Source organism: Molothrus aeneus, chromosome 3, assembly GCF_037042795.1.
Source record: "Molothrus aeneus isolate 106 chromosome 3, BPBGC_Maene_1.0, whole genome shotgun sequence".
NCBI classification, from domain to species: domain Eukaryota; kingdom Metazoa; phylum Chordata; class Aves; order Passeriformes; family Icteridae; genus Molothrus; species Molothrus aeneus.
Window position 1 is genome coordinate 58,339,282 of NC_089648.1, and position 16,715 is coordinate 58,355,996.

General features: G+C 39.3%; 1 protein-coding gene across 1 annotated transcript in view; it reads right to left on the reverse strand.

Moving 5' to 3' along the window:
- ENPP3 (ectonucleotide pyrophosphatase/phosphodiesterase 3) overlaps window positions 1-11,532 on the reverse strand; it is a 34,877-nt gene extending 23,345 nt beyond the window's left edge. Inside the window, exons 1-6 of the mRNA XM_066547001.1 lie at window positions 11,428-11,532; window positions 8,323-8,405; window positions 5,649-5,767; window positions 4,263-4,388; window positions 3,120-3,180; window positions 1,766-1,863 (exon numbers count right to left, since the gene is read on the reverse strand). Coding sequence (XP_066403098.1) covers window positions 1,766-1,863; window positions 3,120-3,180; window positions 4,263-4,388; window positions 5,649-5,767; window positions 8,323-8,405; window positions 11,428-11,529 — 589 coding nt within the window. The 5' untranslated portion in view covers window positions 11,530-11,532. The remainder of the gene's footprint in view (window positions 1-1,765; window positions 1,864-3,119; window positions 3,181-4,262; window positions 4,389-5,648; window positions 5,768-8,322; window positions 8,406-11,427) is intronic.
- Between the last annotated feature and the right edge of the window lie 5,183 nt (window positions 11,533-16,715).

Sequence of the window (16,715 nt, forward strand, 5' to 3'; positions counted from 1 at the left end):
CTAAATGCAAATGTTCTGCCCAGGAGAGAATCCCACCCCAGATGTCCTACCTGTATCTCCAAACATTGCATTATTTTTTTATCAATCAAAGGTTCTTAGCACACAAACATCTGTAATGTCTAAATCCACTGTAAGATTCAATTTATTTACCCACAAAACAAATACATGAAGACTGGAAGATGCCTTAATGATGTTTTTACATCTAACTCACATAGACAAAGTTCTATATTAAGCTGTAACCAGATGATTATTTCATTCATGATAAAACACACTTTTTTCATTGATGTAGAGCATTTCAGCCAAAGAACAGAAGCTGATTTTAACTAAGCAACCAAAACAATGAAAATGTGAATTTTTCCAATAAAACTATTCCAGTGTGATACAGAAAAAAAAACAAAGGCTTAATAAAGAGCATTTGAAGAATGCCTGAATAATTGAATAATTGAAAGATATGAGAAAATCAGCAAAATTTTCTATGGATTTCTCTTGCACAATAAAGGATCTATATTCATAGTGTACATATTCTATAAGCTTGATTACCTTTACTGAAAGTTCTAGGTTAAAGGAGTTAATAGAGAGGAAAGGTTTTATGCTACCAATGAACATTTCATTTTTTCTTTTGTAAAGAAAGAAATTTCCCTTTCCTGTAGATTTCTGAGAAATATAAGCATGAGTGTGCATAAACAATTGCTCAAGTTGACCACAAATATGAGCAATGCTGAATTAGATTGGTTTCAAAGGATTTCTTGGGAACAGAGACATAGAATGGTATTCGCTCCTTTTTCCAGTTTGGCATTCCCTTTTCACCTTGTTTCAAAAGACTGGAACTGACTACTGATTTCAGCATTCATGACTCCTTCACTGATTCAAGTTCCATCCAGTCAGAATGATGTCACAGAATAAACAATTAGCCAGAGAAGTCAGGTTTGCACATTAGTTCAAGCTCAATTTTCTGGATGCTCTCATTATCCTCAAACAAGATTGTTAACTATTCCATAAAATGTAGTACTTCATAACATGCATGTGAAATTTTCAAAGGAGCACAATAGAAACATAATGTAACATACTCAGGACTGATACAAATACCGTCAACTTAGACTATTGCTGCTGAGAAGAAATTACTAAATATGGAGACATTTTTTCCAGGTGTCTGGAGATCTGAGTTCTACAATATTCAGGAATTTTAACCAAGTATGCACTAATGGTCTCACTTTTTAGAGCTCTTTAAAGCACAATCTAAAGATCTTCAACTTACTCTTCCTCCAGTATTCAGAAATGCTGGAAAATGGTTAAGGCTCAAAGTTACTTGAGCCTTACTGCAATAATGTCAACATACCAACATCTTAAAATATCTGACTTGAAAAAAAATTTCCCCATAACGCAATGCATTATACTTCAATGTTCCACTCCTTATCAGCAATTCAGCTACTTTTTAATGCAGTACTGAGGGTGCAGGAAATGCTTATCTGGAACTTTTTCTCAGTTTTAAAAAAAGTATTTTAAAGTAAATTTCAAAGCCTGCACTTAATAAAAAGCTGTTGACCAATATTAGAGGCCTTGTTAAAAAAAAAGTCATGTTTGCTGTGCAAATATAAGAAGCAATGCAGAATATATAAAATAATGAAAAGATACAACTAATGAGAGAGGCCTGGTTTGTGATTTTTTTACTGCTGAGCAACCTGTATGCATGACAGTAGCAAAAGGGACCAGAGAGGTTGCATGCAGACTTTGAAAGAAAACAGTCAAAGGACCCTTGATAACTTACTGAGTTTTTCAATATTTGGCAGCAAAGAACTCCAAGTTTCCAAATATTCTGCTCTAAACCCATCCATTGAAAAAAGGATAAGTGGTGGGAGAGTAAATCTACAAGAAAATATAAATTTATCATTATAAAGAAGTTCGGAGAGTTGGTGACTTATTAAGATTTCTAACAATATAAATTCAGCTTTAATAAGCAGGATCTAGTGTATTCATATGCATCCCAGAATGAATAACACAGTGTGAGATAAAGAAATTGTTCAATATTGAGAGCAAATAATAATAATAATCCTTCTGGTAAGAAACCAGAGGAGGAATAAAATACAAGAAATCATTTCAGTTATAATACTTTTTAAAAGTTACATATTGCCATCAGGCAGTAATCACTATCCCAGTTTGTTCTTATTAACAGTGGTCTTTCCAAAACACAGAAGCACACTAGCATCAATAGTTTGTACAAAGACAGTCTGCATAAAACAGCTCACTGATTTGAAACTGAAATTAAATGGATCTTTATACTGCAAAGTGGTGTACAGCACTTAAAGAAGCCCCTCTCCACTACTTTCCAAGCTTTAGCCTACAAAACTCTGTTAACTCAATAAGTTATTTGTTAACCTAAAAAGTGTACTTTGATACCTATTTTGGGAGGTGCATGCAGGAACCACAGAGATGTCACAATGCTAATGGTCTTACTGTTATAATTAACTAAGTTGGAAGTAAAATCAAATAAAATCACGGATAATGACACAAATACCATAACTGAACCAGAAATTAATTAATCTTTCTTCAAGGACAACTTTTAAATGTTGTTTCTGTCTAGCCTCTACCCACTACTCTGAAATCCTGCACAAATAGCAATATTTTTTCAGCATTTGCAGATATACAGCTACTTCATAGCTGTCTTATCTTCATAGCTACCTTTCTTCCTGCAAATAATTGGAGCAAAATCCCCTGAATAACTCTGTTGCCTAAAGAATTGCAGTCACGGATTCTATCTGTTATTACAGACTGCATAAGGTGACTTATCTGAGTTGTCAAAGATACAATACGGTAACATAAAATGGACTATGAACAATTTGTGATAAATGAACCTTGAGATAACTCTAACAATTTTTCCAGGTCTTTGATGAATTTCAATCTGAATTTGAACTTCTGCACTCTGCCCTAAACTCTAAATGATCAATGAATGGCAAAGGTTTTAAAAAGAACAAACATTCCTAGTCACAAACCATTTCTACAGAATATTCCTCAGGGCAGGGACTTTACTCTCCATAAATATGAAAACCTGTTCCAGAATACTGGAGTATTTCTGACCATTGCAAAGATTTTATTTGCTAAGAGGACAAATTCCTTTATCCTACCCGTCTGGACACCGAGGAGTTTCAACAGACACACATGGTTCTTCTACCCAAGAGGTTTCACCTAAAAGGAAAAAAAAAAGTACTGAGTTAGCACTGAACCCCACCACCACCACCAAAAAAAGCAGCTGCCTGGATGATCTTTTTAAAGCTCTTCCTGTAACATTTTCTGCTTCAACAGAAATCTAGATCTAAAGACACCTTTACTTTAGAAACAATTTGGTGCAACCCATCAAGCCCTCAAACCCTGAAAGGACTAGTGCTCGCAACTGCAAGTCAAAAACAAAGAACATATGCTACACAGAAAAGCAAAGAAACAAAATGAAGAAGAAAACACTATGAAAGCTTAGCCTTTTATTGAGTTTTAAATTAAAAATATTTAAACTGTATCCTGTCCACACTGGGCTACTTATTCCTTTTTCCTTTTCTGCGTACCACTGACACACTTAGAGACAAGCCCAGGGCTCCCTTTAGTACTTCATTTCTTTCTGTATGTTGTGGTTTAACTTTTTTTAGCTTTAATCTACATTTAGTTAACAATTATAATTTTGCAGGAGTTGCCTTAGATTTATCCCCTTCCGCAATGCAAAGGAATTCTGATAACAGATACCATGTCATCATCATACTCCTCAAGTGTCATTCCTATAACTGAATTATACCTGCACTATTCTTTCTGTGTTTAGCTGGAGCCAGTATCAAACAATTATCCATGAACAAAGATATTCAAAAATAAGTAAAACGTAAGAAATCCAATCTAAAACCAGATTTGTAATAAAAAGGATGGGAAATTTTAAATTAGAGATGACTACTACAATATATACTTCATATTGTCTCCATCTATTTTGGAGGGAAAAAAAGAAGAAAAAAAAAGAATAAAAGGAAATAATCCAAAGCCCCCACATGGTATACTTCTGCAATATCCAAATCATTCTGTCTATCTCATGAATGACATAATTCACAGCGTCCTGCAGAAACAGCATTTTTCACAATGAAAAATACCAAAATCTTCATCTCAAAATATTAATTTTTCAAAATGCCAGTCAGACCCTGGTCTTGAGAAACAAATTCATCTACCTTTATATTTTCAATGTTGTCTATCTATTTCATGCAAAAATTTATACCTAAAACTTTTTGATTTTGATTTACCTTTGCAAATGCTGTAGTAATTTACACAGCAGTCTTTTTTCTGCAAGCAGTCATCCGAACAAGAACAGTGACTTCCAGGTATTCTTGTCTCACCACAACGGAAATTAGTGCACATCCAAGATTGGGCTTAAAATTGGAAGGAAAAAAACTATGATTCAGTTCACCTCATGTGAACTTCTTTGCATGGAAATCCTTCAAACGGGTAAAGAAAAACAAATTGTTATTTATGTGTACTGTTTGAGTTGCTTTAGAAGTTTGCTCTGGAAAGAAAACTCAACATTTTATTCAATGCAAAAAGACAATTTCTTTGGCCACTGAACAGTAACACAGAGTCATAAAATAATTTATTTTACAAAGGTATCCCCAAAGTCATCTCCCTCAAAGCCTTCCATCTTTCCAAAAAGATCTAGGGAAAAAAAACAAACCAAACCAAACAAAACAAAACAAAAAAAACCACTACTCCCTATTTCGTTTACAGAGGAGAAAGAGAAGCAAACTGATCTTTTTCATGCTCTTGCACATGAGTTACAGCAGAGAGAAAAAAAAGAGAAGTAAGGGCTGAAGTGGGCAGAAAAAGTAATAGGGATGAGGAAATGTCTGAGCAGCTGCTGGGAAAGCAGAACAGTAACTGGAGAGGAGCCTGGCCTCAATGCAGAACCAGGCTATTCCCCTGGAAGATGAGTGGACTCCTCCCATCCCAGGCACCCACCAAGGTCTGCATGAGGCTGGAGAGCACAACTGACTGGGACACACCCCCTTATTTTCAAATGTGCAAGAGGTGGTGGCACAACAGGGCCGCTTCAAGGTCCCTGTTTAAAGATAACCCATTATTTCTGCTCATGCTCATCTTCAGCTTTGTAAGTGCAATGAAATATGCATGGCAAATGCTCTGGTTATCAATAAGGGGCAAAAATACAAGGGTCTGATTTGAGAAAGATGCAGGAAGATTTTGTGTCCTGCCAGGTCACCAAGTTACAGCTCTCTAGCCACCTGTTACAGAGGCAGCTTGACTGTACCACATCAACCTGAACAGGAAGAATAACTTTACTATGAGGGTGACAGAGCACTGGAAAGATTACTCAGAGAGGTTGTGGAATCTCCTTTCCTGGAGACATTCAAAAGCCACCTGGACACAAGCCTTATGAGTATGTTCTAGGATCTTGCTTCAGCAGGGAGGTTCAACTAGATTACCTCCAGTGGTCCATTCCAACCTTAACTATTCTGTGATTTTGTGATTTTTGTCACATTTCCCTCCCTAGGAAATGTGGCATGACTTCTGTGTATCTGCATAAACATGACAATTACCCATTTTCTATTCCAGTCACATGAAGAAAAAAATTCAAAATAAAATGGACACCAGTGAGCACTGCCTGGAGAGGAACTTACTTGGCTCTACGCAGGTGTCCTCATAGTCCCAGCAGCAGTCCTGACGCTCCTTGCAGCCGCTGTCACACTGGCAGCCAGGCACATCTTTCCTGTGTGGCTCACTGCACTTGTGTCTGCAGCTGACTGTAGGGAGAAGGCAGTGAGGCTGAGTGCTCAGATAACCCTATCCCCCATCATGGATACGGGCTGCAGAGAGAGATGTGCTGAATAATTCCCCAAATCTGATTCCCTAGCCATTTTCCAATATGGTCCTCAGCACACGGGCCAACAGGGTGGAAGCAAGGCTGTAGGAATCCCTCTGGGAGCTGAAGGTCTGGCAGCTGTTGGGACCATGCTGGCCCAAAGCCTGGGGCAGGGCTGTTTCTGCAACAGGTCTCTGCAGGACCACTGGCACAGGAGCAATGCCAGGGTGTCCCACTTATTGCTGGCTGGGGGCTATGTACAAATCACAAACGGGACGGGACTGCTAGGAACGTGGCTTGAGCTGTTTTATTTTCTAGCATCAGTCTTATTACATGGTTACAACAATGGGAAGAAGATGCTATCAGCTCACATCTCAGGCAGCAGACAAAGAACTTAATGTACAACTTACTTGAAAAGTTTTTTACTAATCACACAAAGTAAAAGCATATTGACAGTAGTTTTATCTAACTGCTATAAGCACAAGTACCTTCTGTTAAAACAACGCTCGCTTATTTCAAATACCATACCTGCTTCTAAGCCTTAAAACACAATGCACAGAGCTCCATTATTAAGCTTAAAACTTCCTAATATCTTGCTAGATATACTTTTCTGCAGCTTAGGTAGTTATTCTAGACAAGCGTTAATACACAGACCATTGTTCTATTTGTCCTTACTTTTCTACTTTTTACATAATTTTTTCTACTGACTTATCTCATGGGTACTGCTTAGCTCTAATCACAGTTCTGCTGTCTCTGAGGCCTGCCTTTTGCAGCTTTCCCAAAACCCTCTGATTTTATGGATTCCCACACCACTCTGCCTGCATGAGGAAGGGGAGAGTGGCATCTCCCCTGCTCATTTCTCGGTCTGAAATAAAAGAGGAGGACTGATTCCCATTTTGGATGTTCTGTAATAGACCTGCATGGGACAGAAGCTCCCTCAGGGCAGGGTACCAGAGCCATGGGGGCTCCCCAGGGGCAGCAATCAGGAGCCATCCCACCACTCCAGCCTGGAGCAGGGCAGGTGAGGCAGCACAAGGGCAGCCCCACACCAGGCACTGGTACTTCTGTGACAACAGGGACAGGTCAAGGCCAGGTTGTTGGCCCATGGACGGGACTGGATCAGCAGGACTCATGCTGAGCAGGGCAAGGTTGGGGCAAGCTGGAGCCATCCTTGCTGGGACAGTGCTTGGACAGGGGCAGTGGGGCCCTGGGCAAGGTGGGGACAGCCCAGGGGAATCTCCTTTCCTGGAGACATTCAAAAAGCTTATTGGAGCACTCAAGACTCTGACAATCCATAAAGCTTATTGGAGCACTCAGGACTCTGACAATATCTCTGCTACTTTATCATTATCATGTCCCTTAAAAATCTGTATGTTGAGCTATTCTAATTAAAACAAAGAAAAGGGTCCAAAATACGGGCCTGGCATTGAAAGTTGAGACAAGTATTCCACAACACATCTCTGACACCTTTGAGCAGGGTGAAGGGACAGCTCTGGGTCTCCTGAGGACACCTGAAGAAAACCCCAAATCTCCAAAGATCACTCAGAGTTCCACACCAGCCTCCACATGGACAAGCCTTGTATCCACATTCTCTGTACTCCACTTTGCAGAGCCAATGCAGAGCTAAAATAATTTTCAAATTATCAAAACCCAATTACGGTTCCATTTCTTCTTATTTGCTAGGGCCCATGCTATTGAAAGTCTTCAGAAGGGTCTAAGACTTGATGAGCTACTAGGAAAACAAGTACAATATGTGTTGATTAGCAATGAGAAATGTGCAATGAGAATGTGCTTCCTTGAACTCCTCCAGAAGGTATTACTATTGTGTTGATTCTAAAGAAGGTGTTTTATTTAATTCACAGTGTGCTGCATTTGTTTGTTCTCACCTAGGCTGACCCCCTGACATCAAACATTACTTTTATTTCCTAACTAAAAAATACCATTCCATTGAATCAAGCCACTACCCCCTTTTTACTGTAGCTTTACAGAGTCTCAAGTTCTCAAAGAATATTCATAATCTGTTTTAGCATCAGCCCACTGAACTATGACAAATATACTGAAGATGATCCTATGATATTACTTTCATGAAATATTGTTTAAGTAATAATTATATATAATAGGATATATTAATATATAATTATATATAATAGGATAATTGCAATAATTATATATATAAATATATATAATAGGATAACATATCCCAAATTTTCAGGAAGTGATAACTTAATAAAGCTTCCAGTGTGCCACGAACTAGGCTTCAGACATTTGGAAAGATTCAGCAAGTCAGTTGGTGATTTAGGATACGTTTTTCAAGTATAGATTGTGAGTGTTCAGTTTTTATACAATCGAACTGGAAAGAACTTCGCAAGAACTTTATTTTCACAGGTGGTGACTTTTCACAGATCATTTACATTACACTATATAAAAGAGCCTTTGCTGAAAGCCTTTGCCAGATCCAGATCGTTGGTAATTATGCTGAAAGTATCATAAACATACCTTGCTCCTGGTTTCCACGGTTGAGTCCTAGTCCTAAACCTAGTCCCAGGGATACAACCACCAAAGCACACAGCAGAACCTGTCACACAGACACAGGGAAACCAACGTTACAACTGTGATAAATTGTTTTGTTTATTAGAAATTAACTCTTACTAATATTTCTATGAATGCATGATTTAAGAACTAATCATTTCTCTGAAGTTCTTAATCAAAATTTGAGCCTGAAGATAAGAGAGGCACAATAGTTATAACCTTAGAATCTGAGGTCCTAATGCTGCACTTTTAACCTGTGGCCTGTTGTGATGTTGTAATTGAGGAAAACTTTGCTGGAGAAAAGAAAGCAGGAAGTAATCAGTGTATTTCTCTGTTTTGCATAGGCTTTGCCTGTACAAATAAAGGCAATCACTTTTATTTGTCTTCTGTATTTACCTGATATGATCACAAGGATTTCTTAAGAAATTTAGCTGGATTGAGGCTGCAAGTGTAAAATTTCACATGCCAGTTTCTTAAAATAAGTCACCTCGTTTGTAAGGTTAGAGGAAATTGGAAGGAGACTAACAGCCCAAGGAAACTCCATAACAGAAAGCAGCATAACTTTTGGGAGACTGGGGGAGAGCTGAGAAAGCCTCTATTCATCAATAGACACAAAGCTCAATAGACCAAAGACAAATGGCAATTCATGCTGGCTGAAAGGTGCAGAGAAAAGTGGCAACCTTCTCAGAGTATTTTGTGATATGTTCACTTTACTCTTCGCTAAGATAATCATGGGAAAGAAAATGCATATCACAGAAAAAATCACCATGAAAAAGCCCAGTTTATGTCCCATTTTAGCCTCAGAGCTTTTGTCTTCTGCCATTTCCAGTAATCAAACAGCTGATTCCTGGAAGTACTAAGGTTAAAAATAAAGTAGAAATGAGGGAGGATTACTCTCAAGCTCAGTATAATTGTAATGGAGCCTCTTCTCTGAGACTACAGCAATTTTAAGGAACTGAGAACAACTGCCCATGCATCCCTTATCTTTGTTGCTGCCTGTCCTGCCTTGCAGGTGCTGGGCCAAAGTGTGGCAGCAGGGAGGGCTGCTCAGTTCTCAGGTGGGTGTACAACTGATTTATTTCTCTGGCAGCACCAAACACTAGCAATGCCATAGTTACTTCCTTCATACTTTCTCCTTCTCAACTTTACTTTCTTCCCGCTACTTACTCACAGGTTTTTGTACAGATGTACCTCAAAAGGAGTGGAAATGGGACTGGTGAGAGAACTGGATGAGAGAGACAGATGGAGTAAGGATGTGTGGAAAGATTACCCAAACTAGCAGAAATGCTGAAGTCCCCTGAAGAGAGACCTCAGGTGTGAAGGCAGCAGTTTAATCCTACAACCAGACAGCAGGCTCTGAGAATAAGGGTGTTAGGGTGTTCTTTTGGGCTAGACCAGCAGGCACTCTTTCTGGGCGGGGAGGCTAACACTGCCAAGTGTTTCACTGAGCACAGATAAGCCTAATCACCGGGGCATGTACTTTTCACCTCAAAGACACTGTGGTTTTACCCTTCATTTGACTAAAACTCACATTTGTAATTGAAATAAATCGATCCTACTAAATTGAAGTACAAGTTAAAATACAGCTACTATAGCAACAAACATTTCCACTTCTTCAAGACAGCTGAAGTAAAACCCAAGAATTCCTATTGGGTATACAGATAAGATGATGCATTTATTATAACATTTACATAAACACCCTTGATTTTGGGACATTCATTCTTCAGGTGAAATAACTTTGGAGCACCTATTCAAATTCTCAGGCTTTCCACAGCTAACTTCTATGACCAAATTCAGAATTACAACTACTTATTCTTAGAAAAGTTGTTCCTAGGGCATATGCTCTGTTTGCTGGAGGACTTACAATGTGACTCCTCTGCCTAAAGTTTCAGGAAGAAGTTGCCAAGAAAGTATTTCATGCATTAGATTTAGCAAAAACATAAATTGTGTGGAATATTAACATTTTACACCTCCAATATGTAGATTGTGAGTTTTGCATAAGCAGGCATTTGAAAACTAGCACATCTGAAAGAATGAATATGTTTTAGGATACTTAAATTTCTCACTTTACTCTTCCAAGTACCTCTTGAAGGTATAATTTACTTTTCTTTATAGTTATGCAGTTTTCCCACATTCTTTCTCATGACTCATTTTTAATTGATGACTTTAGGAAAAATATGTCTGATATTTCATCTTTTTTTTTTCACAGTTTCCAGTATTTCCCTCATATTTTATGCAATCCTTGCACAATGCAGCCTTAAATAGGAAATTGTACTACGTGAAATTGTTCTGATGACATAGAGCGGAAAAGCACAGTAGCTTGACTCTCTTTTTTATAGGGCTGTTTTCAAAATTAAGTTGCAAGTTTTTCTAAAATCAGTATTTGTAGTTTTCTCTAAATTTCAATTTACAAATGCAAGAGCTTGTGCAAACATATATACATATTTAATCCTTGTTTCTATTGTGGTCACAAACAGAAGATACATGAAAATATTTTAAAAACTTAACAAAAAGCCTATACTTTATTGTTTACAAGGCAGCTGCATAGCTCTTAAAGCCTCAGGGAAGAGGTGAAGAGTTGACACGATATTTGAGATGTTGGACTGAAAATACTGTACAAAACATTTCATTAGGCTTTTCCCATGCCTTGCTTCCTGAGTGTTTTTTGCCAATGACTTGACTATAGGTTCTGTTTTGTTAATGACAAATATAAAGATACAAAAGTAAGCAAAAAGAAAGTGTGGTTGCTTTGGCCACAAACACATCTGTTTTGAGACAATATCTAAAACAAAGTATCAAAGCAATGTCTTCACTATGCAGAAGAACTGTCAGGTTAATGAAGTACAGCAAAAACTCCCAGTAAAAAAAATCGCTTCATAGGTACTAGAAGAACTTTAGAAATGTGCCAGTGAAGCTAGTGCAGTTTCAGTGACACACTCATACAGTAAAATTTTAACTACCAATTACTAAGCTACCCCAAATGATTATACTGATACAATGAAACTTCAAAATATCCTGCAGATTTAGAATTGTTAAAGTGGCAGCCCTGAAGAGCAGCACCTACTTACAGCACAGATGACTTTGTATTTCAAGACGGTTTTTTTCTTCACATACTCTTCTGATTTTAAAGACATCTCCTCTGGATATTCTCTGTGATCCTCAAGTTCCATTTTGTCGAGGTCTGCCACTCGTCTGCGTCTCCTGCTTTCCTCACTCCCCCAGCTGTGTCAGCTGCAAGTGAGAGGCTACTCCTTCTTCAAGAGTTCTAGTACTTTGCTCATAGGTCTTTTTATGAGATCTCAGCTCTTGCATCCGTGTTAGGCTTGCAGGAAGCCAAAGCAAGCAGGAAAACTACTCTGAAAGGTCAAAGGCTGAAAAACACTTATCTGCGTTTAGGGAACCTGTCTGTTCAAGATAAGAACGGCATTAGGCAAACACTTAAGTGAAGATTAGAATTAAGTGTTGCTAAGCAATAAAACGCTAAAATACTCAAGTACTCAACTATTTGGTTAAAAGCTTGTCATCCAGAGAATTTATCCTCAAAGAAAGTGTTAAATAAACGAAACCAGTACGAAAGGAGACGGTTTCTTATTTCGTGTTCTGTGTCACGCCTATGTATTCAGATCTCTTTCCTTATTTAGCATCAGAGGATTTCTCCCTGTTAGTTTCAATCCATCTTTGTCTCAACTTCTTTCCCCTTCTTACACCGTTCTATTCCCAGCACTTATAACTGTGCTAATTAAAAACAAAATGTATACAGCCAAATAAAATTCAATAAAAAAATAAAAAGGTTTTGTTTAAGTACAATTTAAAATCTATTTGTTTTTCATCTTGGTGGTTACTGGAAGGATTGGCTGTTATGAAAATGTACCTTGAAAGCCTACTAGGACTATGATGTATATGTAACTATTCAGATGTTGTTCTGAATCCAAATTTGAGCATCACATGAGCTGCAACTTATAATAATCAAATTTATAATGTTTATAATTATATAAAAAAATCCAAAGCTTGAATCTATACAAGTTGGTATGAAGAAAATTACCTCCACTGCAACCCAAATTTGTAATCTTATTCTATACAATTTGTATTATGCTTAAGTCCCACATTATACAGTACCTCCCCATTAATCACACTCACACACACACACATCATCATCATCATCGTCCTTTAATTTACAGACAGATATCACTCTCTTACTCTACGAGATGTTTTACCCCTGTTAAACGCCCATTGAGTTCCCTTCTTCCATGACCAGGGTTCCATCTCTTGTGGTGATTTCTCAGGAATGGAGGTGTGTTGTGAGGAGCTACTGGTTGCCAAAACCTATTCATGTTGGGTAAAACCTGTAGGTTGTGATGCTCACCCTCTGCTCATGCGGCTTCTGCTATAGTGCTTCCCATACAACACGCAACTAAAACAATGAGTTACAACACTTAAACATTGTTTCCACTTCAATTTCTACACCTGGGACCCTTGAAGGAGGCTATAAGGTTCCTTAATTAACTCCTCCTCTTACCATACTGGTATGGACTTACTCCCAGGCTGCAGACTTTCCCTTGATTGGAAAGCTGCTCTGCAGAAGAGGACCTTAGGGTACTGGTCAACAGCAGCTGGACATGAGCCAGTGTGTGCCCAGGTAGCCAAGAAGGCCAGTGGCATCCCGGCTGGGATCAGCAATAGAATGGCCAGCAGGACTGGGGCAGGGATCATCCTCCTGTTCTCAGCACTGGTGAGGCCACACCTCCAGTGCCGTGTCCAGTTCTGGGCCCCTCACTGTAAGAAAGACATTGAGGTGCTGGAGCGCGTCCAGAGAAGGGCAGTGGAGCTGAGGAAGGGTCTGGAACACAAGTCTTAGGAGAAATGGCTGAGGGAGCTGGAGGTGTTTAACCTGGAGAAAAGGAGGCTTAAGAAGGAAATTTATCACTCTCTGCAACTACTGAAAGGAGGTTGTAGCCAGGTGGGCCTCTTCTTCCAGTTACCAAGTAACAGGACAAGAGGAAAAGGCCTCAGGTTGCTCTTAGGAAAAATTTCTTCCTCGAAAGTATTGTCAAGCATTGGGGCATGGCTGAGTCACCATCCTTGCAGGTATTTAAGACATGTACATGTGGTGCTTAGGAACATGATTTAATGGTGGACTTAGCAGTCTTTTCCAACCTAAATGATTCTATGATTCTATAATTTAAGGGTTTAACTGCTCTGCTATGGACATATCCACAACCCCAGACACTTTGGGGTTTACCTGCTCCAGCCTGGTGTTATTCAGAGCTCACCTGAACCTGAGTTCAGACTATAGTTACAACATGCCTACAGCAGTACAGGAACAGCAGTAATGACCAGGCCATCTGTCAGCCCAGGCACGTGGCCAGTGGTGTTATCAAAATGTTCCTAGGCACAGGAAAGAGAAGATAAGGACTATAGCATATGGCAACCACAATCGCTCCATTCTAATATAGCGCAAAGCAAGCAAGTTCTCTGGTGAGAGCAGCAGCCTGCCAATAAATAGCTCAAACAGCTTTAACAGCTGTAAATCCAGTGGAGTGCATTCCTATCAAATCTCTCATTATCTTCAACCCCTCTGGCCCCACACTGGGTGCCAAAAAGCACACTTGTGGGTTAATCTGAGCAGGCAGCACAGCCCCCCACACAGCCATTCACACTGTTCCCTGCTGCAGGAAGCAGGGAAGAACAGGAAGGGTAAAAAAATGAGAAAATTTGTGAGTTGAGACAAAGAATCACAAAGACAGTTTAATAGGTAAAGCAAAGCCTTTCAAATAAACAAAGCAAAATCACTTCATGGCTACTTCACATCAGCAGGCAGGTGTTCAGTCACTTTCAGGAAGGCAGAGTTCCACCACATGTCATAATTACTTGGGAAGGCAGACACCATCGCTCTGACCATTCGCTATGCCTTCCTTTTTTTCCCCCAAAGTTTTATTGCTGAGCACAGCATCATATGGTGTGGGGTGTCTCTTTGGTCAGCTGGGGTCTGTATCCCCTCCCAAGAGGGGGATACAGACCCCAGGGTACAGAGGATATCCCAGAGGATACAGAGGTCTCTATCCTCTTGTGCACCCCATGCTACTCATAGAGAAGGCTCTCAGTCTGTTTGAGCACTGCTCAGCAACAGCTACAGTGAACAGGATGTGATCTCATATACCTGATTTTGCTACTTTTACCCAACCATTGCTCTAATTTGACATATGTTATTGTTCTCATGATGAATTACAACATTCTAGAACATTTCTCACCAATAAAATCTGATGATGAAACTTAATAAATATTAACCAAGAACCCAAACTTTTCTGTTTCAACATCAAGGGCCTCATATGTTAAAAATACTTATTTTCATTCCTACCAAAAGAAAATTTGCATAAAAAACCCCAAACAACCCATATGATCAGTACATAAGACTAAAAAAACAGCAAGGAAGAAGGAAATAATTATCCTTTTTGCTCTCAATTACTAAATTACAACTTTGAGTGACCATTCTGCATACAGACTGACACTATGCGAATGCAGAGTGAGGGTATGGAAAAACCCATTCCCCCATATTTACACTGCAGTCCCCAGTTCATCTGACACTTTCAGGAAGAAGAAGAAGGAGTTTTTAAAGAACACAGGCAGGATATGTCCGCCATATACATGTTAACAAGCATGTCAGGAAAATGGGGAGAGTCGTTTCTGAATAGCACTGTGTTGTAGACACTTTCAATTTTCACTGCTAAGAAGCCACAAGTCTTCCAAGGCCATGAAGAACTAGACAGTCTCTACACACCATGACACTAATTTGTCATCTATCTTCTAAAATGAATGGCACTCACTCAGGAAAAAGAATTTCTAAATTTAACCATTTTTCTCATAAATGTTTCTTGTCACCCACAAGCATAAAATGATTATTTTGATGAAGGTGGTTTTGCTAGAGTAATATGATATTTACAATAATTTTGAAAAGTGCATTTCTTTTTCTGTGTCTGGGTGAAGAGGGCCATTTCATTCTCACCCAAATGCTGCTCTTCTGCCTTGTTTGGTGAGGTATGTGGCTCTGTTACTCAGTACAGAGTCTCACAGTGGTTCATGCCTTGGCAGACACACCCGGGTGCAGTCGCTCCAGGGTTAATTAGCTGTACAGTTTCTCCTCCTGGACACTTGGCTCCCTTAGGCAAAGCAGTATGAGCTTTGCTTAGGCCTGACCTGCCCCAGCACCCCTTGCTCCTAGCTCCATCCCAATAACAAGATTCTTTGCCAAAGTGTGACTGAGATACGTTAGTCAGGTCCTCAAGTGTGCCCTTCCCCATACACACCCCTCTCCTTTACAATTGTGTCCAATGGGAAATATGATTTGTCCTAAGATAAGAATACCAAGTGAGAATGGTACTAAGATAAGAACACCCAGTGAGCATTCCAGGAGGAGCTGTCTGGATGTTCCCATGATGATGAATTTCAGAAACAGGGAGGTGCAACGATTTCAACTGACTTTGGCACACATCAACCTGCAAAAGTGTTTAAAATACTGCTGGAGACTGGGCCAGCTGGGCAAACTGGTCTCCCAGGATTCAGGCAGCTTCCAGGCAGATCCCTCTCTCCTGGAAGGGATGCCTCCAGGGTACATCCAGCCCAAAGAGGAGGAACACTCACTTTTGGGCAGGTGAGTAAAAGCACCAAAGTCCAGTCAGATAAAGAGATAAAATCCTAAAGCAGCTCCACAGGTGCTTTGATGCTTTGCCATTGTGCATTCTGCAAGGCCAAAGACTGTAAACCTGTACATTTCTAGCTGGTTATAATATAAGCTGGTTATAGTATGCATATATATTATTACATGCTTATATTGTATACTGCTTTGGCAATATTTAGATACTGTATTGGCAATAAATCTAATCATAATCAACTACATAATGTGCCATACTTCTTGTGCCTGACCAAGAACCTTCTTTATACTACTCTTCTACACAAAGGAAGGATCATAGGTAGTTCAGTTTTGTTAAAATGAGATCTGGTTAGACAAGATGTTCATTCAGGACAGAAATCACCATTTGAACCTCTATGGGGGTTCAAGGCTATTACATGGTCGAGTGGTTCAGTTTTAAAATTTGAAATTTGCTATAGTATTTGGGACAAGTTGTGAACTAGGACCCTAACTAGGATTAGACCACTGTCTACTAAATATGACCAGCTAGATTTAGGCTTGCATGCTAAGTGCTGTTTAGAATGTATGTTGGCTAATGACTTAAAATCAAGGTAAAGTTGTATTAGGCACAAAGTAGTGGACAGATTGTACATTGGTACGGGTATGTATGTTGGTATTAGGATTGGATAGGTATGGCTGTTAGCCCAGGAGTGTGACAGAGCAGTAAGGCAG